This window comes from Myotis nattereri, assembly GCF_964212035.1.
Source record: "Myotis nattereri genome assembly, chromosome: 5".
Lineage (NCBI taxonomy): Eukaryota > Metazoa > Chordata > Mammalia > Chiroptera > Vespertilionidae > Myotis > Myotis nattereri.
In genome coordinates, this window is record NC_138080.1 from 104,042,840 (window position 1) to 104,069,807 (window position 26,968).

The 26,968-nt window shown below is 53.9% G+C and overlaps 1 protein-coding gene across 5 annotated transcripts in view; it reads left to right on the forward strand.

Moving 5' to 3' along the window:
• KCNIP1 (potassium voltage-gated channel interacting protein 1) overlaps positions 1-26,968 on the forward strand; it is a 250,342-nt gene that overhangs the window by 79,731 nt on the left and 143,643 nt on the right. For 2 of the 5 annotated variants that reach the window (XM_081092359.1, XM_081092360.1), the window contains exon 1: positions 10,588-11,138. The exons of 2 other annotated variants lie outside the window; for them this stretch is intronic. In XM_081092359.1, coding sequence (XP_080948485.1) covers positions 11,078-11,138 — 61 coding nt within the window. In that variant the 5' untranslated portion in view covers positions 10,588-11,077. Of the gene's footprint in view, positions 1-10,587; positions 11,139-26,968 lie in introns of those variants that run through there. One more of the 5 variants, XM_081092362.1, reaches the window with a different exon arrangement.

Here is a 26,968-nt window from a genome sequence, read left to right on the forward strand (position 1 = left end):
CTCCCTGGGCCAGCTGTAAAACGAGGGGCCCAGCTATAGGCATATAAAGTCCTTTCTAGCCTTGAGTCGTATAACTCTAAGAGAGACCTTGTTTTCTGGGCAGAATCTCTGAGATTTTGAGATTATGAGCACATTCAGAATCAGTGCCTGGGTTTCAGGTCAACCCCTTAACGCACCCACCCCCACCTCCCTCCCGCCCACATACACACACACCTCTAGCCAATCAGTTTCCACCATAGAATGTTTCCGGGGGTCTTCTCTTGGGACACTCGTCTTTGTGTGGCTCTGGGAGCTTGCAGGAAGGGTTCTTGGGCAAGGCATTCCTTTCCCTGCTTCCTAGAGTATTAAGAGTAGATGCTCTCCAGTTTAGCAGACTCTGGTGAGATGTCAGCAGCCGAGCTCTGGGCCTGGTAAAATGCTGGACCGGTTGTGTGTGGAATCCAGAAAGGTTCTATCCTGGAGATCTCTAGGAGCCTCTGGTTGTTTCTGGATGACTCAGTCATCAATCATCTGTCACAGGATTTATCAAGTCAAGTCACCCATGGTGGCTGGACTTTCTCCAACATCCGTCCAGGGTTTGGGGAGTCCATACGTGGGGCTAGCGAAGCGTTGCTGCTCTGCCCACTGCAACTGCGGTGAGCATGGAGCACACGGTGGCTCTTCAGGCCTGTTTGAGGACGGCTCCCAATAAAGGCTCTTGTGTACAGCGGTGTTGGAGGCAAACTCCTATTGTCTTTCCAGCCTGGGCTCCAGCACCTCCTCTTGAAAAACCCTGCCTGCCTGCCCTCCCCCAGCCTCCTTCTCCCCCAGGTCAACCAGATGTCTCTTCTGAGCTAGCGTGGCCTTGCAGCTCATTGCCATAGGCCCGCCCCCTCTTCAAAGGGTTTGCACGCCACTCTGTCCCCACAGGATGGCGAGCCCCCTGAGGGCAGGACCAGGCCCCCCTCACCTCTCTCTGCATCTCTGGTTCCGTCACAGGGTCACAGGGCGGGTGGGGAAGGGCGGGGGCTGCTGACAGGATCTTGGAGGGACCTGAGCTCATATGTTGTAGGCAGCAGATTCCGGGTCGGCAGTGTGAGAACCAGGCGCGGAACTGTGGTTCCTTCTGCAGCCTGCCTCGGCCTCAGCCTCCTCCTCCCCTGGAGCCTTGACTCTCAGCATCCTGACCGCACAAAGTCCGCACCGCACACCAGGCTTGATGCTCAGAGCATCCTCCAGAGCAGCCCTGAGCTGTGGGCGCCAATATTAATGCACCATGCAGATGCCAGCCCAGGGAAAGCGAGCCCTGGACTGTCAATTAGCTCCCCAGCACCCGCCAGAATGCCCACCCCCCCTCCCCCGCTGGGGACCAGCCAGTGCAAGAAGGGAGGACAGAACAGAAATCATCTTGAAGGGCCGCTGCTGCCAAGGCATCTGTGTTGGCCCAGGAAGCAGCCTCCGTTCCTGCAGGGGGAGCAGAGGAGAGCGCCAGCCTGGCCTCACAGGAAGGGGGCGCCTGGGGTGCTGGGAGGAAGGGTGCTGTATTCCCCTTCCCCCACCCCTCCACCTGTGTGCTGGGCCACCCAGGTCCGTGGTGGCCTCTAAGCCAAGACAAAGGCCCTCAGAGCCACGTTCCTCACACCTGGGGCAGTGATCCTGGGAGGGGACACTGGAAGGCTCCCCATCACCCCACTCTTCTTCCTGGTACTGCTCTGTGTCCTCCCGCTTCCTTCTCTCCTATTCCTCGCTCCCTCCGCTCTGTCCTTGGTGGGTAATAGCGTGGGCTTTGAAGGCAGCTCACCCCAGCTTCAAACCCCAACCCCACAGCTCACCCCAGCTTCAAACCCTGACCCTGCAGCTCACCCCAGCTTCAAGCCCCAACCCCACAGCTCACCCCAGCTTCAAACCCCGATCCTACAGCTCACCCCAGCTTCAAACCCCAACCCCACAGCTCACCCCAGCTTCAAACCCCGATCCTACAGCTCACCCCAGATTCAAACCCCAACCCCACAGCTCACCCCAGATTCAAACCCCGATCCTACAGCTCACCCCAGCTTCAAACCCCAACCCCACAGCTCACCCCAGCTTCAAACCCCAACCCCACAGCTCACCCCAGCTTCAAACCCCGATCCTACAGCTCACTCCAGCTTCAAACCCCAACCCCACAGCTCACCCCAGCTTCAAACCCCAACCCCACAGTTACCCCAGCTCCATGGCCTTGGGCAAATGGCTTCTCCTTTCTGAAACTCCTTTTGCTGAATGTAAAATGGAGAAGCGGGCAGTGCCTGACAGCGAGGGAGTGAGCATGGTTTTATGAGTAGCTAAGACTTTCGGGCAACTTCCCCGGGCCTGCCAGAAATGCTACTTTGCTTATTTCTTAAATTGCTGAACATAATTTCTAGTCCACGTTTCTCTTCTTCTTGGGGGCCAGAACTGAAATCTCCGTCCACTCAGGATGCTTCGTCTCACCCCGTGTTGCCTGGACATCCTTCCGGGGGCCTGGGAAGCATGGAGGTGCAGGGCAGGCTCCACCTCTGGGGTGCAGCTCCTCCTCTCTCCAGGCGGCAGCCCAGGGCATCCTGGTTCCTGTCCTTCTGCACCACCAGGCCAGCCAGGTCACAGCCGGGCCTCCAGCCCAAACCCGAGGTTTGCTGGCTCTCTGGGGCTGTCTGGGCTACACCCCATTTGGGCGCAGGGGGAATATTCTCCTCCTTGCCAGACTCGATCAGGAGAGGTAGGTCAGGACCCCAAACCCACTCCTAGAAAAGAAGCACAGACTTGTAGGGTGTGTGACAGCCCTGCCAGAGGGGGCTGGCGGGGCTGGGAGGGGACCCAGGGCCCTTTGCACTCCCTTAGGCCTCCTCGGCCCCCAGATTCCGCGAGCCTGGGTGTCAGTGCTGAGCAGTGCTCCACCTGAGGGGGCCAGGACCTGCCCCTCTCCTGCTCCACCTGAGCCTGGCTCTCCCAGGCCTGGGTCTCACACCAGGGCCCTTGTAATAAGTCAGAATCCAAGAAGGCGGCCCCACTGTTTCTGTCATCCCTGCCCCAGGGGTGAATGCTACAGGTCTCACGAGTGGAGCAGGGTATGTGGCCACAGGAAACCTTGTAGTTTTAAGCTGCCACATTTCTGCAGCCCTTTCCCACCCTCAATGCGATGGCCACCACGAATTCACCCCCACTCCCAGCCTTCCTTCCTGCCTCCCTCCCTGCTCTGGGTTTCTTCCCTCTTCAGGCTCCAGCTGCCGCAGCAGCAGGGCTGGGAGGCTGGGAGCCAGCGCTGACAGGTTCAGCAGGCCGTGCAGGGCCAGGCGCTGTCCCTGGCATTATTACCAATCATCTCACAGAGTGCCCTGTTCCCTCCTCCCTGCCTGCTCACTTCCTCTGGGGTCTTCAGGCTGTAGAAACTGTGGGGAGAAAACAGACCCTGAGTGCGTCTCGCAGGCTGGTGGGCATGGCTGCTGCCCCTGGGCACTATGGGTATGGGTGGGGCAGCACCTGCCAGTCAGAGGGCCAGGACTCAGTATACCTCCCTTCTCTCTCTCTCTCTCTCTCTCTCTCTCTCTCTCTCTCTCTCTCTCTCTCTCAGCTCCAATAAGCTACACAGTAGCTATGAGTCCCCAGTGAATTGCTACCTTCCCTGAGAAACAGGATTAGAAGAAATCCGTTGCCACAGCAGCAGGAGGGCTTCCGGCTACACAGGGAGTACAGGCTCTGGAGTCAGAGCATCTGAGTTCAAGGCCAGCTCCACACCTTGCTGTGTGACTTTGGGCAGGTCACTTAACCTCTCTGTACTTCAGTTGTTTGTTATTTAAAAGTAGAGGCCCAGTGCACGAATTCGTGCACTGGTGGGCTCCAGCAGGCCCGCCCGACGGGGACCGTCAGGAGTGGGCCACCTGCATTGAGGGGCTGCAGGTTGTTTGCCAGCTGGCACTGCCCCCAATTGGGGTGATGGGGCCCGCTCGGGGGCGGGGCCAGCTGGGACAAGGGACCGCGGGCATTCCCTTTGTTCCATCGTTCAGTCAATTTGCATATTACCCTTTTATTATATAGGATGGGGGTCATGAGAGTACCTACCTTGTAGGGGTATTGAAATGATTAAGTGGGACCAGGCACATGACTGGCACATGGTAAGAACTCCAAGACAGTGGCCACCATTGTGAATGAAAATGTAATCTATTTCAAGGAGAACAAGGAGGGGAGTGACATGCTTGACTCCTGGCCATTTACCCAAGGAAATTATGGGTCCATATTTTGCACGCACTGGAAAGACATGAAATTCTACCACAGTTTCTACCCCCATTGCCCCAGCCATTTCAGTGTCCTATGTTCACCCTGCCAGACCACCATGGCAATTGTCCAGGGCCACCCCCACCCCACCTCAGCCCTGCTCTGCCTCTGACTCTCCCCTCCGCTCCATCCTGCCTCATCCCCTTCTACCTGGCTCCACCCTGGACTTCTCCACCTACCTCTACCCTGACTTTTGCCCTTCTGAGCGGACCTACCCTCCCACCCCTGCCCTGACCTTGCTGAGTCCAAACTTCGGTTTCTCCCCAGGACTTTTGAGTGGGCTGGCCACCTGGCCAGAGTCAGGGGCAGAGCTAGAGAGGTCATCCCAGGCTTTCTTGCTCTTTGCCCCTTAAACTATGAGTTCCCCAAACCAGTGGGCTTCAACCCTGAAACCCACTCAGAGTGTGATAAACAGGAGGCACTCACTAAATTAATGAATGAGGCACAGAAGGTTAATGATGATGGTAATAGTGATCCGCACCTTTCACTGGCCGTGGGAACCTGCCAGGGACTACACTAAAGCATTTGAATGCTTCTTCTCACTTAACTCTCACACCAGCCCTAGGAAATAGACGCAACCATTGCCCCCCATTTTACAGAAGTTGAAACTGAGGCTCAGGGAAGTTAAAGTCACCCTGCTAAGAAATGACGGGTCCAAATCCCTTTCTATGATCATTCCTCCTTAGTTCAGTTTCTTAGCCAGGTGTGCATGGATGTGCTTCAGGGGGAAGTTGTGACCACCATAAAGGTGTATGCAGGTAGGCATGGCTATTTTGGAGGAGAAGGTTCACAGGTTTTATCAGGGACTTAAATGCTTGTTTGAACATATGTGAATCCACCCACCTCCCCACCCTTCCTCCTCCCATCCATTCTCCCATCCACTCCCAGAGAGCCATTCGATCAATGTGGCCAAGTACCTGCCCTGTGCCTGGCTGGTGCTGGCACCGTCACTTCTCGGGTCTCACACATGTAACATTGCTTCCGGTCATGAAAGCTGAGATGCTCTGGAATGTGCCCCTCTCCGGGGCTCTGGGTTACTTGGAAGGGCTTAGTGCCAGCGTTGGGGTCACGTGAATGGCTGCCCTCCGTCTGAACTCATCTCCTGGGGGAGACTGCTGCAGCGCTGGAGCATGAAGGGGAACCCTTGGACAGTGAGGCCATCGGGACGTGAAAGCCGGAGCCTGTGTCCTGGTTTCCCACGTCCCCTGCAGCCACATTAGTCCTGATCCCTGAAGGCCCATGACCAGCCTCGACAGATAAGGGCATGCTTCGTGCATGAGGCGGCAGCCCAAGACAGGCACTGCCCAGGCCCCTGTCCTAGTCCAAGGTCTCTCTCCCTCTGCAGCCGCGGGGAAGCGGTGCTTGCAAAGGAGACCGGAAGGGGAAACTGCGGCGTGTGGGAGTTAGCACTTTCTGAGCCAGGTCTGTGTGCCAGCTGGGAACACGGTCCCAGGGACTTTTGTCATCACTAGCACCTTCAGCCTCTCCCTGCAACCTACATTGGTGGTATTTTTTCTGCTTGTGGAAATTGAGGCTTTTAAAGGTCAAATAACTTGCTCAAGGTCATGAACACCCCCGCCCCTGCCCTGTGCATTTGAAGCCCAGTCTCCCTGACTTGAAAACTGTATCCCCATCCCTGCCCTCTGAGGACCTATATGCACTTGTGACGTCACATGGTCCTTTGCCAAGGTTATCCTACTTGGCTTCTCTGTGCTTCCTTCCCCAAACTCCTGCTCCCCTTCTTTCTGTCCCGGCCCGATGGCAGTTTGTGATGACGAGAGGGATTGATTGATTGCTGAAGGCAGGGCTCCTGCTCTTCTGCTTGCTTACCGGTCAGTACATTCAGAATAGTGCCTGGCAGGTAGATGGTGCTTCTTAACTGTTTGTTGAATGAAGGAGTGAATAACCAGATGGGCCTCAGAGCAAATAATAATAAAGGCTGTTTGCAGAGTGGTTCCCAGGAGACAAAACCCCTTTCCTTTACTTGACCCCATCCCCCACCCACTACCCCCACGGTGCTCACACCAGCCTTTGACCTGGTCCTGCTCGCGGCTCACGGCTGAAGCAGCCCCAGCCCAGGTTCATATTTAGTAAGAGAAGTGGGACTTGGACCCAGGGCTCAGCCATGGCGCCCTTTCCCCCGCCCCGAGCAGCCTCCATGTGAGTGTTTGTGGAGGCCGGAGGATGTCCTGGACCAGGCTGAGCCGCGGTGTGTGGGGGCAGGGGCGGTGGGATGGTACTTGCTTTGCTTTCTAAAAGCTCAGTCTATTTGAGGAGGCCAGACGTGTGCATGCAGAACATTTGGGAAATGGTACAAGACAGCAGCTAGCAGAGTGCTGAATTGCACATAATCAGGTGCCAACCACATTCCCTTCCTTAACTAATCTGAGTCTTTTAATACCAGATGGGGACCGTGAGAATAGACTCCCTATAAAGCAGATGAAGAGCAAAGATGGAAGCCAAGCCCAGCATGAGGCCTGGCCCACGGCAACGGACGGTGGCAGTTTCCCCTCCGTAACTGGCCACGCTATGTGCCAGGCACCTGCTTAGGGCCTTACAGACCTCACCTCGCCCTCCTCACCGTGAGGCAGTCCGCAGAAGGTGAAGGGAGGGTCAGGGAGAGTACTCGTCGGGCCCAACATCACACAGTGAATAAGGAGCAAAATCAGAATTTGAACCCAGATCTAGCCCTTCCCGATCCAGGCTCCTACTCCGACGCTGCTGCCTCCACGTGTGATGGGACACAGTGAGCTTCCCTTCCCTGCAAGGATGGGAAGAAACATGCCAGGGGAACCGTGATGGGGGAGGGAGGGTGGAGAGAGTGGACACGGTTGTGCTGGCTGTCTCAGGACCACACAGGTCTCTGACCGCCTCACCCCTTCCTCCCTGAACAGCCTCCCAGGGGCGCCCGAAGGCATCCTGTATGGGCGCTCACAGCAGAGGGAAGGGAAGGCATTGCCTCCAGACATTCTGAGGTCATGGGTGGGTGCCAGGGGTAGATGTCAGTCTGCTCGGGTGCCACGGACTGGGTGACTTCCACAACAGAAAGTTATTTCTCACGGTTCTGGAGACGGGAAGGCAGATCAAGGAGCCAGTAGGGCTGGTGTCTGGGGAGGGCTCTGCCCTGGGGTTGCAGATGGCCACCCTCTCCTCCTTCCTGTGTGCTCACAGGCCTTCCCGGGGCCACATGTGGGGAGTCAGGTGCTTCTCTCATATCTGTTTTTATGAGAACGTTAAGGACACTAATCCCATGGGACCAGGGCCCTACCCAATAACCTCACTGAGCCCTCAGTACATTTTCAGAGGCTCCACCCCCAAATATATCCCCACTGGGAGTTAGGGCTTCTGCATATGAATTGGGGAGGGGGCACAAACATCCTGTCTATCACAGAGCGGGTGAGGGGATGCAGACTTGGGGACAGGGCCCAAGGCAGCTCACCTGCTGGATTAGAAGGAGCCACTGGCATTGAAGCCCAGGTTGGATGGGGCTGGCGCGATGGCTTTAGCAAGTGCACCATGTTGGGAAGGGCAAGATAAATGGCCCCAGCAGCCAGGTGACTGTGGGAGGCGCCCTGTCTCCCCAGGTCTCTGTTACAGGGGGTGGGTCTGCTGTCTGGCTCTCTCTTGTCCCTCACAGGCAGCGTGTATTCCTCCTCAGGTGCATTCTTCACAAGCACCTCCTAGGTGAGTCGCACTGCATCATGCATTGCGGGTGTCTATTTATCTAGATAATGCCTAGCACTCAGGGCGTCATCAGGAATAAATGAGCTGTTGTGCGTGTAAATATTTGGTATGTGGTTGATATATGAGTGAATAAATATTTGTTAGATGAATGAATCTTTACTTGGGAGAATGTGCTTCTTCCTTTGAAGGGCAAGGATGATCTGGTAATTGCCAGTTTTTCCTTACTAACTGAGTCACTAAGCAAAGAAAAGTCATTCATTCATTCATTCATTCATTCAGCGCTGATTGACTGCACCCTGTCAGAAACCATGGGTTAGGCCGACAGCGTAGAGATAATTCAGTAATGGTCCCTGCTCTTTAGGATCACACCGTCCAGAGGGAGAGACAAGGAAAGGGGTGTGAGTGTTCTGATGGGGGAAGAGCCCCAAGTGCTGCAGGAACCCCAAGGCGGGCACTGACTCGGGGCCCAGGGAGGGATTCCTGGAGGAAATGACACCTGAAGTACATCCATCTTTAGGGATGAGCAGCAGGTCGCCAGATGGGAAAAGGTGTGAGGGGCCTTCAAGGCAGAGAGAACAGTATGTGCAAAGGCCCTGAGCACAGCCATGGAGGGCCCATTGGGGGAGAGTGAGGTCTGTGTGGCTGCCACCCCAAGGAGCGCACCTGGGAGCAGGGGGGTTGGTAGGTGAAGCCAGGCCACAAAAGGGCCCCATGGTTTATGTGTAAGCAACTGGGACCTTACCTGGGTGACTTCGCTTTATTCCCACTGCTCAGAGGCAGCCAGGCAGCCTCTCCGGGGCCCTTCCCGGTTTCTGATCTGGGAAATGTAGCAGTTCGTCTGTGCCCGCTTCGGAGGGTGGTGGGAGGAGGAGATGCGAGAGTGCCACCCTAACCTCTGGGAAACTCTCAAGTGCTGGCCTGGTCTTCAGGTGGCGCGGAGATTATAGAGGCCCGAGGGCTTGGTGCTCAGCCAGTGATCGGGAAGACCAGGGCCTGCTCCACCCTCTCCCCAGCAAAGACCCCTTCTCTCTTCCTTGACTCCTAGCCATCCCGATGGTCCTCTCTATTGACCTGTGTCTTCCACCCCACCCCACCCCACCCTTCTTCCCCAGCAGAGGGGACAGAATGGAGGCGGGGGTCAGGCTTCCAGGCCTCATGGATTAGACAGATAAGCCCTGGCAGTTAAGAGAGCTGAGGCTTTGAATCTGGTGGGGCCCAGAGGAGCTCTCCCCAACTCTGTGGCCCCCAACAGGAGGTGGGGACAGAGCCCTGGACTCCAAGTCCTCATCCCACATCCTGGCTGGGTCACTGCAGGTAAATGCCTTCCCTTCGGTGAGCCTCCATTTCTCTCTACGGTGATGATTAGGCGTGACCTGCCTAAGTCACAGGGCAAGGGGCCATGTGGGTACACAGCAGTGGGCACTGCAAACGAAAGGGTGGATGGTATGAAACTCACCTTCCCCATTGTGCCAAATCGGACACGTGTTTGGATTCGAGAAGGCATTACGTGCAGGATAGGTAAAGAGTTACTCCGGTCCCTGGCCAAGTCGCAGGACGCCTGTGTTTCTGAAAGGCGGCTGGTGGGCTGGAATGAGGGGAAGCAGCTCCTGGGGGGCCCTGTGCCCTCGGGGGACGACTGTATGCCTGTGTGGCTGTGGTCTGTGTGAGGGGGGTGACGTGATGTCACTTTGCACTGAGTGTGTGTGCACCTTCATGCCTGTGTGTCTGTCTTGTGTGGATGCACCTGTGGCTGCATTGTGTGTGTGTGTGTGTGTGTGTGTGTGTGTGTGTGTGTACCGCAGCAATGTCTGTGTGAGCTTGCAGGACCCCTGCCTGCCCATAAGTTTGTGTGACCATGTGTTTGTGTGTGCTCATGAGGCCACATGTTCCAGGACCCCAGCCAGCTCCCAGCTGGGGAGGGGTCCCTCCTCTTCAGGCTTCCAGGGAGCAAGCCTTGCATTTCAGCACCCCCGGGAGCTGAGGAGGACCCATAGGGGTGCACCCAAACTTTGTCCTTTTGCATGAGAAGCTGAAATAAAGGTTGTGGTCTGTGGGGTCTGGGGTGAGAACTCACAGCAGGCAAACTGCTTCCCAAATTCAGCACTAGCTCACAGCCTGCCCCAAGGCTGGTGGCTCACTCATTTGGGTGGGAGGAGAAGAAGACAGGATGGAGAGAGGGAGGAAAGAAACAGCAAAAGGAGAAAGCAAGGGGCTGGGGCTCTTTCGCTGCCCTCAGTTGTCATTAGTCCTGGCCTTGGAGGACCAGGAGGGCCCCTCCCCCCAGGACAACCCAGTCGGATGTGTGTTTTCATCCCCTCGAAGGGTAGGGCCGATTTCTTCCCCACCCCACGAATTCAGGCGGTGAATTAGAAAAGATTTCCCTTCAAGTAGAATGAGATAATGCAACACTTACACATTATCCCCGAAGCAATCTGCTCCCCGCCCAACCCCACCCATCAGCCAGGTGCCCTCCCGCCGGGTCTGGAGCGCAGCCTCCGGAATGGAGTCCGCACTCTCCTCTCCCGCAGGGGCGGGGCAGCAGCAGGGTCCCCGGCGCCCCCTGTGCCGGCCCGCCCCGCCCCTCTGGGCTTCCCCGCCCACCGGGTGCTCTCTGCGCGGCTCAGGCTCGCCTCCAGCGGGCAGGCAGCAGGCAGCAGGCGCGCGGCTCTCGCGCGGTCCCGGCTCTGTTCATTCATGATCAGTACGCGGCCCCCAGAGACCCAGCCCGCGCGCCGGGAGGGGAGCCCAGCGTGCGGCAGGAGGGGCGGGCGGACCGCGGCTCCCGCACCACACGCGGCGCTGGCTGGGTAGCCTCGCAGGCGGGCGCCCGCCCCGTGTCCAGTGCCAGGCAGGCTCCGCCGTGGTCTGCCCGGAGCGAAGGAAGCAGCCGGGCGGGTTCCGAGGGCTCGCCGCCGGGAGCCAGTGGCCCTGTGCGTCCGTGCCTGTGCGGGGCTGAAAGGAACGGCTCCCAGCGCCTGGCCCGCGCTCGCTCGCTGCATACCAAGCTGCCAGCCAGCTGCCGCGGTGCTTCCCTTCTCCGCCAATTCGGAGTGGAGGATCCACACTGATTTCTTCCCAGGGGAGGGGAGGGGCAGGGCCCGGGGTCCCAACTCAAGTCTTGGCTGCCATGGGGGCCGTCATGGGCACCTTCTCATCTCTGCAAACCAAACAAAGGCGAACCTCCAAAGGTAAGCCACCTTCCTCTTCCTTTTGTTCCCCTGGCTGGGTTTGGGGGTGCTGGAAGCTGAAGTGGGGTGTGCCAACTGACTCCGTGGTCCGGACTTCCCTCTCTCTGAGGAGCCGGTCCCTGTCCCTGTATCCGAAGGAGAAAGAAGCTGGCGGGGGGACTGGTGTGAACCAGCCAGGAAGGCGCAGAGGAGGGAGCCAGAGCGGGTGGGTGCCTGCGCCCTGGGTGACAGGCACCTGGACCCTTCTCCTGGGGAGATTCCCTCGGAGGGCAAGCTCACAGGTCGGGGTGATGGGATTGTCTGCGTGCAAATGTTGGGAAGCTCCTCCCGTTCCCATGACAGCAGGCGATGGTGCGCCTGTGGGCACCCAGGGAGGTGCTCACACATTCACATGCTCCTTGGGCTGATGCAGGTGCACACCTGGGAGTCCATCACTAGGGAGAGGGCGCTCTGTCCGCCCGCCCGCCCCGGAAAACCTCTGCAAGCCAAAAGGAACCAGCTGCGCCAGGTGGAAAGCTCCCAGGGCCCATGTCCTGGTGGCTCAGGGAGTCGGTAGGAGACAGGGCACCTCACAGGGGTGCTGCCCTGCCCTGGGAACCGCTGGGACCTGGGGGCTCTGTCGGGGTGTGGTGGAGAGGTGAGCTGCCAGCAAGGATTAGAAAGCATGATATGCGGAGTCCCTTCTACCCCCCCCTCCCCCCATTCCATAGCAGCCTCTCCCCACTAAGCCGAGCTGGTCTCACCAGCAGGACCTTGTCAGGCAGGTCCGTGGGAAGTTGGGGCGGACATGTGTTGCACTGGTGGTGACTGGACAGGCCTCCTGGCCAGCAGTTAGAAAGTTGGCTGTTAGAATAAAGGGACTGGATGCAGTTAGGAAAAGGAAAACGATGGGTTTGTTTTGTTTCTTGCCGAAATACTATGTGAGTGGTAGGATTTAAGGAACCACACACTGAAGCCTTCAGGTTCTGCCACTGAAGCCCAGGTTCTGGTGTGAGCCCCTCCCTCTATGACCTCAGGCAATCCCTTCCCCCCTTACACTGGCCAGTGATTAGATCTGCATTAGGATAATGGTGCACCCCCAGGAGCACCCTAAAAGTCTGCTCTTAGGACTTTGGTTGGTCTGGCCTGATGGATGCATTAGGGAGGTCTGCATCTGTCTGCATCTCCCTGGGTAACCTGTCGAGGGGTCCGAGCATCTCACCCAGCCCCCAGAGGCATCAGGCTGGCTGCACACCTCGGAGTGAGGTCTCTGGGAGAAGATCTTAGCGGATGAAGCTGGATGGGTGTCTACAGCCTGGAACATGGAAGAGGTGTGGGTCCAGCTGAATTGCACACCCTCCTGGCAGGGAAGGGACTGCTTGCCCTTTTAGCTGCCCGAGGCAGGGCAGGCAGGTCTGCAAGCCTCGGCCCAGGGCCTAGACATTCAGGGCTGCTTTTCACAGATTCTCAGATACTGCTTGACCGGGGGCAAAGTTCAGTGCCAGATCCCCATCCCCTCCCCCATCACTTATCTATCTGACCACCATGCGGTCCCAGAGGCCAGGGGTCTGTGGGGACAAGGATTCCAGGGGTTTATTTCAAAATACTTTCTATGCCTGTGGCACTCTTGGGAGTCAGTTGGGTGTCCAGTGGAGTTTGAGTTGTGAATCCCTCCCTCTGTGACCTCAGACAAGTCCCTGCACCTTGCTAAGCCTCCGTTTCCTTATCCATAAATTGAGTGAGAATGCACCCTCTGGGCAGGAGACTGGGTGTGTGGGAAGTGGAGGGAAGGAGGGAGGGGCCCTCCTCTTATTCTGCAGCCACCAGGGACTCAGAAGATATTGTTGAAAGGATCTCAAGATCCAATGAATGATGGATGTGGAGCTCCGTGCACAGGGCTGGGCAAAGATTTAGAGCCCAGACCATACTGTCTGCCATTCCCTTCTCGCACACAAAACTCCAGGTCTCACCCCAGATGAATCCCTACAGGATTCCTTGGGGTCAAAGCTCTTTGCTTCTCTCTCCCAGGAGTCTCAGAAAGAGCACAGGGGCGCCAGCATTCAGTAAGCTCCTACTGTGTGCCTGGCGGTGCTGGGTGCTCTATCTGCGCATTCCCATTTAACCCTCATAAGCTGTTGGGTGGGCCGCCGGGACAAGCTGCCCGAGGCCTGAGCGGTCAGCCCTTCTTGCACCAAACCCCACGGCATTGGCTGGAATTGCCCAGGCCTCCCTGCCCACAGTCCCCCGGGCATGTACTTGCCCTGGAGCACAGTCTTATTTTACAGTCTTGTACCTGGGAAAGTTCATCAGTAGAAGACCCTTCCTGCAGACCGGAGGCTTGGACAGTAGCTGAGAGGCTAGTGTTCAGGGACCATTTCCTGGCCAGGTCCCAGCCCCCCTTGGCACCTCGGTGTCTCCTTTACAAAAGGAGGTAGTTACATGAGACATTCCCTCAGGTTTCATCTCCTCAAATTTGAAGATTCTCTCCTTGCTGGTGTTCTTACCAGAGCTGCTGTGTAATCTCCGAGGCATCAGGCTCAGATCTAATTAGACGTCGTCAGAGAGAGTGGAGGAGATTTGCCACTCAGGAGTCAGTCCCCCCCGCTGGGTTCAAACCCAGGTTCCGTCACTTGCTAGCTGTATGACTAAGCCTTATTTTCCTCGACTAGAAAACAGGGACGGTAGTAGTTACCATCTTAAAATAGCTGTGTGTTGTGTGGGTTTCAAGGCTAACACATGACAAATGCTTAGCACGAGCTGTGCTGTATAGTAAGTGGTCAGCAGATTTTAGCTGCTATGAAATTGATGGCTCTACTGTTCGGAGCTTCCAAATGCCTAGAGGAAGGCCATCCTGGACGTAGTCGGTGGCCCTGGGAGTCCGAACAGCTCACTTCTGGAGCCCTCTTCTTGCCCTGGCTGGGCAACTAGGACCCAAATCCCAGGTCCACAGGTGTGGGTCCTGTTGCTGCAGCCCCGACTGACCTCTGCCCTGTGGCTGGCCCTGCAAACATGACAGCCTGCTCAGTGAGGACCTGCCTGTTTTGAAAATATAATTCTGTAACACACATCTACTTTTTTTAAAATAGAGCAAAAGCTCTACGTGATTAGAGCAGGGAGAGGGACGACCTGCCCACCCTGGGTGTTCAGGGAGAGCTTCCCGGGAGGCAGCAGAAATCCCAAGTAGTTCAGGAATTATGCCACTGGATAAAAGCATTCCAGTATAGTGTCTGTCTCTGTTTGGGGTCTTTGTTTGTGTTTAATTGAGGTTGGTGAAAGCCCTGCTTTGAGGGATTCTGCTTCTGCACCCCAGTCCCCGGTAGAATTTTTGACACCAATAGTTTTGCATGTGTTGAGCTACCAAGGACATTGCTCTGGGCCTGGGTGGGTACGTGGAAAGAGGTGGAGTGTCAGAAGTAACCAGAGGAGGAAAATGCGGATGTAGCAGCTGGGTGGGGGTGGGGTGACAAGAGAATTTAGGGAGGACATCACTGGACCGAGCCCCGCTCCGTGGAGATTTGCCTCTAAGCAACGAATCCCACCTTGCAGAGGTGGCTTTCCTCCACGGCTGGGGTAAGCTTTCAGAACCTTCGGGCAGCACTGAACTTGGGATCTCCAGAATGCCCATTGAGTCCATGAGCGATCGAATGCTTTTTCCTAGGCCCACATGGCAAGTGAGAGACAAATATGGGACTGGTTCCCAGACTCCTCGATCAGTGAGCACCTGGCGAGCTTGGGTTGGGGGTTTATTGATGGGGTGGCGTGTTCAGCCAGGAGCAATCTGGGAGACCAGCAAGAGGCAGAGAGGCAGAGAAGCCGTAGCCCTGGGTTACAGGGTCCTGGCCTCAGGGGACCTTGGACAAGTCATCTCATCTTAAAAATGCCAGGTGTCTGGTGTCTAAAAGAGGGTTCCAAAGGCACTCGTGCCTTGGGTGTTGTCTGTTTCTGCACCGTTGTCCATCCTTTTAACTGCAGCACCCTCCCCCCCACCTCCTTGTCTAATAGTTAAAATTCTACCCGCATCCCAAGCCTTCACGCAGCTGTTTCCACATTCTGGAAGGCTTCCCCCAAGCCCCAGAGAAAAGTGATTTCCTCCATCTAAATCCCTAAATCTTTTAAGGTGTACATTCTCATGGCTCTCCGGTCATGCTTTGAATTAGGTGATGGATAGTGGTTTTAACCCCCTGCCCACCCCAGAATGTCAGCTTCTTGGGGGCGCTTGTCTGAATCATTCTTCACTGTCTGCAGCTTGGCTCCTTGCGCATAGTAGGTATGCAATAAATCTCTTCTGGACGAAATTATAAATAATGGAATGGCTGGCTGCTCTCTCATCTTTCCTGGAATTGCAGGACCTGCAGGAAAAGTTATCATCCCCACTGGAATTTCACTTACCAGCCCTCTGCCTGGAAAGAATTCTGTTATTCGGTCTGCTGGCTTTTCTATGAAATGTTCTGAATCTGTTTGCCATTTAGCAGGGAAATGCTGATAACAGGGTTCCTACTCCCCAGCCCCCTGCTAGTCACAACAGTATAGGGAGCCCACACCCAGTGCCTGGTACGGTTCTGGTCCCTCCGTCCCAGAAGAAACCCAGTGGAGCTCAAGGTGAACAGAAAGAGGGAGAGGGAGAGACAGATGGAAGTGAAGAGGCTACTGCCTACAACTCAGTGCAGGTTTCAGCCCGCTGCCTGGAAAGGGACCAAGTCCTGGACCTCTTCGTACACCTAGGAGGGCTTTGCTCAATAAATGCATCGTAAATGTGTGAGTGAACAAGTGAGTGCAAAATGAATGATGGAGTGAATGGGGAAGTAAATAAAAGTCATATACAATGTACGCTAGCACCCAGCTGTCTGCATGAACCAGGAGGTCACGGTTCGATTCCCGGTCAGGGCACATGCCCGGGTTGCGGGCTCGATTCCCAGTGGGGTGTGCAGGAGGTAGCTGATCAATGATTCTCTCTCATCATTGATGTTTCTATTTCTCCCTCTCCCTTACTTTTTGAAATTAATAAAAATATATATGTTTAAAATAATTAAAAAATAAAAATGTCTGATTGGGGAAATGAGTGCATGAATGGACGAATGTGCATAAATTAATCCGTAATGAAGCTCTAGGAAGGCTATAATAAAAGACTATCTTTGCATGAAGAGCATTGATTGTTATGCTACTAGAGTCTTAGATCTAAGCACACCCCCCCCCCCCCCCCCCCCGTGAAACTCAGAAGGAGTCAGTGGTAGAGAAAGCCCTGGTATCAATCATTAGTAGTAAACTTAGAGCAAGAGCTTCTTAGAAAGCTGAAAAGTATAAATTCTGTCCAGAAGAACCCTGGCACTTTTTTGGATACCAGTAGGTGTGTAGTGTCTTTGGGGAAGGTGGGAAAATATCTCTTTCACGTTTTAAAAAAATATATTTTTTATTGATTTCAGAGAGGAAGGAGAGGGAAAGAGAAATAGAAGCATCTTTCACTTTTTTGTTGATTCGCTCAAAAAACTAAAGTAAGGACTGACCCAGAAAGGCCTCCCTTGTAGTTCAGGTTCACCTTTACCTTATCTGGGTGAGGTCAAGAGCCTCGATTTTTGTCTAGCCCTTTATATGTTCAGTAAGCAACTCCTTAGTGGCTTCCCTGGTGTTATCTCTGCTCAAGATCCAGGCCGGCTTCCCTACTCTCCCTCCACCTCTATCTCCCTATTCACCTGGCGAACTCCTACACATCCTTCAAGAGCTCATTCAGTATCACCTCCCAGGCTCCTGCAGGCAGAGCACATCTCTCCCTCCCGTGTTCCCCCACAGCTGTTGCTGCTTCCTCTTGCTACAGTTTTGCACATTCTGTGATTGTGGGTTTGTACAGTTATCTCTCTGACTAGCTGTCAGGGGATGAGCTGTATTCAGCGTGTCTGTGAGGCCTGATCCTGGGTCCAGACTTGATGGCTGCCGGCGGCGGTGTGGAGGTGAGGATGGCTGGACCAGGGTGTGTGTTGTTGGCTCTGGGTAGTGCAGGAATGCGGCAGCGCAGATGAGAAATCCAGGTCTGCTCATGGGGAGAGGCACTGCAAAGTTCTGCATAATTGCCCTGGAGCTGATGTCCCCATTCATCAGGCAGAGAAGGGGCAGTGCTTAGGAGAGAGAGGCAGACCGAGAATTCGGGAACCGTCAGAGAAACTTGACTTATCTTTACATGCTTCCCCTCCCCCCATGTAGCATTTCAGATGGGTCACCTTCAGGGAGTTGCTGTGGTCAGTGGGGGTATGCTAGCTTCCTGTGCTCCAGGAATAGGTGTTGGGGTTACGTCTTGTTACTCCAAGCTGGACAGAAAGCCTGCCTGGGGCACTGGAGGAAATGGGAACCACATTCCAATCAGGGAGCTAGAGCCAGGACTGCATAATGGTTAGTGCCACTGCGATAAAGTGAGAGACCTGGGTTCAAACTCCGGTTCTGCGACTTAGCTGAACCTCACTCTGAGCCTCGGTTTCCCCCTCTGTAAAATGGGGACAGTGGCAGTGTCTCCCTTCTGGGGCTCAGGGAGGTAGCGAGCACATTTGCATTTGGGGTGAGATGATTTTAGCAGCCTGGGGTCATACCGGCTTTGCTGCTGCCTCCTGTGCATCTCAGGGTGGTCCCTTCCTCCTCTGTCGCTCCATCTGTACAGTGACTCACAGGCAATCCCTGTCCCTTCAAGCTGTGGCCTCTGATTCCATGTCTCTGAGACCCAGAGCCACCAGAGCAACCATGGCCACCAGAACCCTGAGCACTTTCTCCGGGGACTCCTATGGGATGCTGTCAATTCTAGATGATGACAGAAATTTCCAGTGGTGAGATAGGAAAACGTGGATCATCTGCCAATGATGATGATGATGGTAAGAATAATAACAGCTAAAGGTGATCTGTGCCAGGAGCCTTGCTCTGCCCTTCTCCTGTGTCATCTGATTAACCTCCTCCCCGCCCTAGAGGACAGACCCTATTCCAGTTCCCATTTTGCAGATGAGGAAACTGAGGCTCTGATAAGGGAAGGGCCTTGGCCAGGTGAGCAGTGCCTGGTTGAGCTGCTCCCAGAGCCGGAGCAATTACACACGATGCCAGCTTCCTGCCTCCTGGCCTCGCCTGGAGGGAGAATAGCCGAAAAGGGGAGCGCGGAAGTTGGGGAGAAGGCATTCGGGGATAGACGGCCGCTCCTCATTAGCCATATGGAACCACCGAGCCACCTGCAGGCCTTGAGCAAAATGCTTTCAGCCCCGTCTCCAACGACCCCTGGATCTGTTTCCATTTAATCAGACACTGCAAAAGCCTGACTATGAAATGATTGGGGGCAGAAGGCCAATGAGCAAATTCATTAATAGGATTAAACGTCTCTCCTCTGCTCTAATCATTTATCGGAACTAAATTCTTTTCACTTTGTTACAGTCATCATTGCCTGACAGGGAAGAATCGAGCGCTTAGAAACCTCCAAGTGTGTTAGAATTTCCAACCTTCATCATCAGGCGCCAGATTCGGTCAATGTTTTCCCATGGTCCGGAGGGGCAGGGCGGGGCCAGGCGATCGATGAGTTGTCTCATTGCAAAGGAAACGAACCCAGGCACTTGCTGGTGCCTTTGCCTTCTGCTCTCTCATTCGTTCCTTTTGTCCTTAGCCACATGTTGGCCTAAATTTATATTACACACATGTATGTGGTATGTGGATGTGGGCAGAGCCGGATTTCACATCAGGCCTAAGAGTGTATGCCCACATCCACATACCACATCCTGTCTCCATCTCCACATCTAAAAAAATAGGCTTTTGACAGGAATTTCCTCCGAGGTTGTTATGAGGATTAAGTGCAATAATGCATGTCAGACACAGTGGCCAGAACATAAGGCGAAAGCAGCGGGGCTGAGTGCTCCCTCTCTGGAGCCGTGCTGCTCCGGGTGGTCCTCAGACCAGCAGCCGCGGCATCGCCTGGGCGCTTGTCAGAAAGGCAGTCTCCAGCTGCATGCACATGTATGTAATTATGAGACATAAATATGTACAAGGTTATAAATCAACCTGGAAGGGACCTTCGAAGCCTTCTAGTTCAAGTCTCATTTTATGATAACAGAACCGTCCAGATAAGGCGTGTGGTTTGCCCGCAGCCACACAGCTTGAGTGTCAGACCTGGGATCTGAACCCCCAGGTCCCCAGCCCTGCTTGTCTTCATGGGAACTGCTATGAAGTCAGAGTCCCCGGCTGGCATTTCTGCAATTGAGTTTTGCTTTGGTCTCCTCTCCTCTCCTCTCCTCTCCTCTCCTCTCCTCTCCTCTCCTCTCCTCTCTCTGTCCTTCCTTCCTTCCTTCCTTCCTTCCTTCCTTCCTTCCTTCCTTCCTTCCTGCCTGCCTTCCTTCCTTCCTGCCTTCCTTCCTTCCTTCTCTCTTGATTTCTTTTTTTATTTCTTTCTTAAAACCAGAAGTACAGGACTGTATATACCTGCTACCATTTTAATTTATGAATTTTTTTAAAAAATATATTTCATTGATTTTTTTCACAGAGGGGAAGGGAGAGGGATAGAGAGTCAGAAACATTGATGAGAGAAAAACATCGATCAGCTGCCTCCTGCACACCTCCTACTGGGGATGTGCCCTCAACCAAGGTACATGCCCTTGACCAGAATCAAACCTGGGACCTTTCAGTCCACAGGCTGATGCTCTGTCCACTGAGCCAAACCGGTTAGGGCTTTAATTTATGAATTTTAATGTTATTCCAGCCAATTGAGATCCCAAATCCTGATCCTACAGCTGTGACCTTAGCTATGCCCCCGAGTTCTCTGCCATCTGAAGGAGGACTTCTGAGTCTTCATCTAAGTTGCTTCTAGGACCACAGACCAGGACAGGGAGCAGGACAGAGCCACATGGACTAGAGGCCTCTCTCCACAGGGGGTGGCGTGGGCAGTGCTCCGACGGCAGAGCAGCTGGCAGCCTGGCGTATGTGCGAAGCCTCGTGTGGGATCTGAAACCAGAAGATTTGACAGAAGTCAGTAGGAGCCTAATGGACAAAGGAAGAGCTCACAGCGTGAAAGTCAATGCCGTTTCCAGGGGGCCCAGCAGAAGCTCTTTGGTGGAAAACGAACCCTCCCCCAGGTTATTGTAGAAAGTGTCCTGCACGGAGCAGTTCGCAGGGGAGGGTCACAGGACTTGGCGAGGGTCCAACCTTAAGGTTGCGGTTTAATGCAAAAACATAATGTATTGGAGGCTTTGCATAACAGCTTAGAGTTAGTTGATGGAGAGGTGTTGGGTGACATAGAACTGTCTGGGCAGAAACTGGAGCTGGGGCAGCGTTGCTAGAGGAGGAGGGTTTTGAATTTTTGGAGGACCTACCATGTCCCAGACCCTTCTGCCTACTCAATCCTCTCATTTCATTTTCCCCGTAGTCCTGATGGCTGTATTGTTCTTCTTACTTAGCAAATTGGGAAATGGAGGCTCTTTGACTGTCTGCTGATTAAAGAGCAAGGATTGAAGATGTATGATTCTAACCCCCCCCCCGCACACACACACACACACATGCATGGCCTCCTACCCCGGCCGGAGGGCAGGTCCAGGACAGCAGGCCTCTGATCCCCGAGAGGAGGTGGTCAGCTGCAGCCAGCTTCCAAGCTCTCGGGGAGCTGAAATGATAGCCGCTGGCCTCCTCTTGGCACTGGCAGCCCCCACTCGCACTGGCGGTGGGCCCAGGGGGAGAGGAGGGCTCTGGGCCATGCAGCACCCAGCTCACCGGAAGTCAGTGCAGGGGCACCCACGTGTGGCTGAACTTCCTCCCCACCCCTGGCCTCACCTGCATAGGACTCTCCCAGGTGGTCACATGGCACACTCAGAGGGGTCTCACCACACAGGGCAGTGGGGGGCTCCTTCCCTCCCTCCTTTGCACAGACCCAGGCCAGTGCCGAGCTGCACTAGGACTCAGCCCCAAAGGCCCCAAGGCCCCAAGGCCTGAAGGCAGAACCAATGATGCCCCCACCTCCACAGGCCCCACCGGTTGCTACTTCGCCAATTCAAACCAGAAACAGTAAAATAAGTCTACAGAAGTCTAATAAAATTTGGATTTCCCCCTTGATGATTTTTTTGAAATATACTTCCAAAATATTTTTTTTTTTCGTGATTTTTGAAGCTTCTACTTTGCTGGTGCTTTAAGCATCTCTTGAATGCGTCTGTTGGGGTATCTCTGCATCAGAGTTGGAACCAGACAGGAGAAAGAAAAACTGATCTGCATTGAGCACCTACTGTGTGCCAGGCACTGAGCAAGGTGTCAACAAGTATAACAACAATCACAAAACATTAAGAAAGTTCTTATAATAATAAGATAAAGAAGAACAGTAAGAAGAAATGACTTTTATACAGGTTGGGGCAAAAATAGGTTTATAGTTGTGAGGACACAAAAACGGTTCATTCTTCTATTATTATTTATTAATTATTATATTATTTTCCATATGAGCAACTGTAAACCTACTTTTGTCCCACCCTGTGTAGTATTTTGTGCCAAGTACTATTCTAAGTGCTCTTGATACATTAAACTCATTTCTTATAATAACTCTATGAGGTCGGTACCATGATCATCCCCGTCCAACAGATGAAACCTCATACTCTGAGAAGTATGCATTCATACCCCCATTTTCTAGATGAGGGAGCTGAAGCTCGGGGAAAAGTGACTTGCCCAAGCACCCTCCCCTCCATGGCTGGTGCACCCTATTATTTGATATGTTCCCAGGGTGCATTCTTTTTTAAAAAATATATATATATATTTATTGATTTCAGAGAAGAAGGGAGAGAGAGATAGAAACATCAATGATGAGAGAGAAACATTGATTGGCTGCCTCCTGCACACCCTCTACTGGGGATCGAGCCCACAACCCAGGCATGTGCCCTGACTGGGAATTGAACCATGACCTCCTGGTTCATAGGTCGACACTCAACCAGTGAGCCATGTCAGCCAGGCCCAGGGTGCATACTAAGGATGGGTGGGAGGACCTGGGGCTGGGGATTCAGTATTGAAATCTGTCCTGGCTTTTTCAGGGCCGCCCTGTCACTCGCATTCCCTATCACACTCGCCCTCACCTTGTGCTGCCATCCTCGCATCTCATTCTTCCTGACCTTCCAGACAGACCACCCTGTGCATTGGTCCACGTGGCGTAGCTCATACTGGAGCCAAGTCAGGCTCCCACCTGCATTCCCTCAATGAGGAAGCTGGTAGAAGGAGATTGGTGAGGCAGGACACTGTCCATGCTGGGATTTGGACCGAATAGTTGAACTCCAGTCACCAGGCTCGACTGTATCTGGCATCTCACTCTATTGAACTGCAGAGTGCGTTACACTCAGGACAAGGAGAGAGCATCGCTACCCGGGGGCAGGGCCTGGACGATCTGAGAGGGTGCCTGAAAGAGGTGGCGTTTGAGTTTGGAACAGAGCTGGGCTTGGCCATGTGGGAATGTAGGTGAGTGACGCTCTAGGCGGGAGGAACGGCCTGAGCAGCACCAGGGAGGTGGACAGCGAGAAAAGAGAAGGCATAAAGAATGGCAAGGTTGGTTTCCACTTTGGTGACTGGAAGGATGTTAATAGAAAGGGTGTCCTTAGAAATGGGAGGGGACAGAGTGGAGGCAGGGACAAGTCAGGTGCCCACATGCAGGAAGGGTGGGGAAGGCCCTGGAAGGTGGGAGAGCACAGGGATGAGGAAAGGATGGAGTAATGGGGGGGTCAGGGCTGTCCCTTCACCCCTACTCTGCCTCCCCAGAGTCTCCCAGTGACCCGTTCAGCTCGCTCTCCTCCCCTCCCAGTGCACTCGCTGTTTGTCCTGCTCGGTTTAGCAATTGATTGCCTGGAATTGCTCTGTAATCGCTCCCTGTAAACATGCTCAGACTCTCCAGTCAGAAGCACTTTCCTCAAAGACCAGGACTTTCTTCTGCTCTTCTGAGCTTCTGCAAGAAACCCACACAGTCCTGGGCACGTGGTTGGTACTTGGTGACTTGAATGGACATTTCTTAGAGATGTGTGAGGACTTGGGACTCCCTAATTGGGATTAATAATGTGGCAAAGTAACATGTGGGCATAGCTTTGACCCTCCCCGCCTCCCGCCTCCTCCCCAGCACATCCACAGGATCTGGAAATCAAAGGTTGCGGTTTAATGCAAAAACATAATGTATTGGAGGCTTTGCATAACAGCTTAGAGTTAGTTGATGGAGAGGTGTTGGGTGACATAGAACTGAAGGCCAGTCCTAGCTTACCCCTTTTTGCTGTGTGGTTTAAGCAGATGGTTTAACCCCTCTCTGCCTGTCAGTTTCTTCACCTGTAAATAGCCACAATCATGTGAACAACTCATTGGATGGCCATGGGGAGTAAATGAGATCATGTGAATGTAAGTGTTGAGTATACCCTAAGGCGGTACAAAAATGGTGAGTATCAACATGGAGATGATGATAGTGATCCTAATGGTAGGAATGATTTTGGCGAGCGTTGGCAATGATGCTCCCGGTGGTGACGGTGCTGCTGCTGCTGGTGGTGGTGGTAGCCATGACGGTGAGGATGGGGGTCGATGGTGGTGGTGATGGTTATAATAGGGATAACGAGGGTAATGGCAGTGTGATGGGGACAGCGATGACAATAGTGATGTTGATGGTGGTAATGGTGGAGGTGGACATGATGAGGTGATTATTATAGTAGGGATGACGTTGATGCTAGGGTGGTGGTGGTGATGAGGGTGTGATGGTGGTGGTGGTGATAATAGTAGGGGTGATGTTGGCAATGATGGTGCTGGCGATAAAGAGATGTTTGTGGTAGTGGCAGTGGCGGCGCTGGTGGACTTGAGGCTAACGTTCCCTTTGTCCAGTCTTTCGTCTCTGGCCAGGCTGCACAGCATGGCCAACCCCTGGCATTTGAATTCCCCGGATCTGTGGTCGGCAAACTGCGGCTCACGAGCCACATGCGGCTCTTTGGCCCCTTAAGTGTGGCTCTTCCTAAGCCTTAGGAGTACCCTAATTAAGTTAATAACAATGTACCTACCTATATAGTTTCAGTTTAAAAAATTTGGCTCTCAAAAGAAATTTCAATCGTTGTACTGTTGATATTTGGCTCTGTTCACTAATGAGTTTGCCGACCACTGCCCCAGATGGATTTGTCCCCAGCAGGGAAGAATAAGACAGATCAGCTCAGGCCTCCAGGTTTCTCCTCTTACCCATGAGTGGAATGTTCAGAATGATTTTTACATAAGCCGCCTTCTTCATACTTGGGTTCCCGGCACATAGCACAGTGCCACACCCGGTACAGAGCCAGACTTTGATAAATATGTGTGGGCTGGCAGAATAAGCTTGCAGAAGGCCACAGGCCATACTCTTGGCTAAACGCATCAGAGCTGCATGTCCCACCTCCAACGGTCTGCAGGGTGGTCAGGCAGCTTCCCACCACATCAGAAGGTGCCTGCACTCAGACCGGGACCAGCGTGGGCAGCGCCCGCCTTACCTGGCCAGCAGGGAAGACTGCCTGGGCGTCAGCCACGCCGGACCATGTTCTGCCCGACTCTATGCTGACCGAGCACAGGCCACAGTGGAGAAAAGGGCGCCTCCCGCAGGGGCAGCTGGGGGTCTGTGTCCCTCCTCAGCGCCCACCCTCCGCACAGTGGGAATGAGAGGTATGCCCGCCTCTGGAGAAATTCTTTTGTTCTTTTGGCAACAAGTCCCTCCCCCCTGATCCTGGGAGAGGTTACAGAAGTGGCCTCAAGTTCAGGGCCTCCACAGCCCACCCTCTACCCTGGGCAAGTTAGAGGGACCCGTAGGGCCTCTGTTCCTTATGGGAAAGGAGTCATCACATGGGACACTGCAGGGTCCTGGTGGCTTTTAGGGATGAGGGACATCGTAAGGGCTCCATAAATGGCAGTGCTTAATATTGGTGGCATTTACTTTCTCTGTCACTGGTCGGGAGAGTAATATAGTGAGTAGTAAATAATGATAGGCCTGAGCCGCGGGGTGTCACTTTTTGGTGGAGCCCGTGTGGCTTGGAGTCACCTGGAATCCCCTGGTCTTGAGCTCTGAGCCTGAGGGGCGTCCCCTGAATGCATTGCCCATGGTGGATGGGCTTGTTGAGAAAGATGGCGATGGCCTGTAGGCATCTGGGTCCACGTGCTGTTCCATCAAATAAGGCGTAAGACTTGGAGACCGGGTCGTCTTAGATTTAAACCAGACTTGCCTCTCATTGGCTGTTAGGTTAAGTTACTAGGCCTAGAACCTTCGTTTCTCTGTGTGCCAAGTGAGGTTAATAAGACTGGGCACATGGGCTCCTGGGGAAGAGTATGGAAACCAAAGTGTAAATAAATGGAGCTGGGGGTGGGAGATGGGGGGCTCTGTCCCCCAGACAGCGCAGGATCAAGATACTGGAATGACCGAAGTGGTTTGGGGATTAGAGCTGCCTGCAGCCTTTGTCTGTCCCTGTCGCTGACTCATTGTTCCCCAGGACCTGGGACAAAATGAAGAAGGGGATGAAGGAAGCGAGGGAGAGGGGTCGCAAGAAAATGTGACCTGTGGACTGCCCAGCAGGCTGCCGTCCACGGCAAACTCTCCACACTGGGAGAAGTCAGGGGGTGTCATTTCTGTTGCTGCGATTGTTATTGTTGTGAAAAGGTGTATGAGGAAGACCGGGAAGAAAGGACACAGGGTGAGCAAGAGAATGGAGGAATAGACCGAACCTAGGCTGTATATGTTCCCCTAAATTATCTCATTTAGTTGCCATACAATCCGATGGATAGATGCGGTTATTACCTCTAATTTAGAGGTGAGCAAGATGAAGCTCAGAGAGGAGAAGTGACGTGCCCAAGATCGCCTAGCTGTTAAGGGCCGGGACAGTATTGAACCCAGGCCTGTCTACCCATCATTCAGAGACTTGACACCTACTCCCTGGGATTAGCTGCATTTGTCATTTGGGGAAGTTGCGGCTCACGAAAGCTTCCCCCCTCCCCCAGTTGTACAGCCAGCTTGAAGCAACACAAGCCTAATCCCATTGCTCCTGGCTGCCAGCCCCGCCTGCCCTCCCCAGCGGCTCACACATCACTGCGGCTGACAGCACGCGCATCTCTGATGCCTTCTCCTTCTCTTCCTGCCTTTCTTGGCCGTCTTCCAAATTTTGGGGGAGCAATAAACGTAAGAGTCAGAGAAAGGCTGTAGGAAGCTCAAACCCCAAACCAATTTGGTCTTTACACGACTTCCATCTCAGCTGCCTGGGAGACAAGCCCTCCACCCCCACCACCATTGCTCTAATATGCCAATGGGCAGCAGCCAGACGATAAGAGCAGCACATGTTACGCCTCCCGCCCAATCCCCATTCATTCAGAGATGCTCCGTGTAATGGTGCCATGTGAGGCTTGGAAACTAGGCAGTCCTGGCCGGGAACTGGGATCTGGCTCTCTTGTGTGTCTCTCTCTGAGCCTCAGATCCTTCCTCTGTAAAAGGAGGATGATAGCGAGGGTTGCTTTGAAGATTAATTGAAAATGTTTGTGCAAAATACCTGCTCCATAATAGGGACTCATTGGAGGATTAGCAAGAGTTAACCTCAGGCTAGAGCCTTGATAAATAGAGGCTCGTCTGCAGCCACAATCCTAGTCCCTCGCACAAGTGTGACAATTCCTGGCATGTGCTGTCACTCCCTCATCCATTATCCGTGGCAAACATTGGTCATCCATCACTTTTCTACTGAGCTAGAATGTGATCTCAGGATCCTTCTTAACACAGTGCTCCAGGCAGTCACTGCCAATTAATTACAGTTGGCATGGAAGATAGATGAAATTTATTTGCATCTCGGTTCTGATCAAGTTCACATTTGCTGCTGCTTCTGTACAGCCCAGGGTTTGTCTTCAGTCTGCTTCTGTGAGTTCATTTCTGTGTG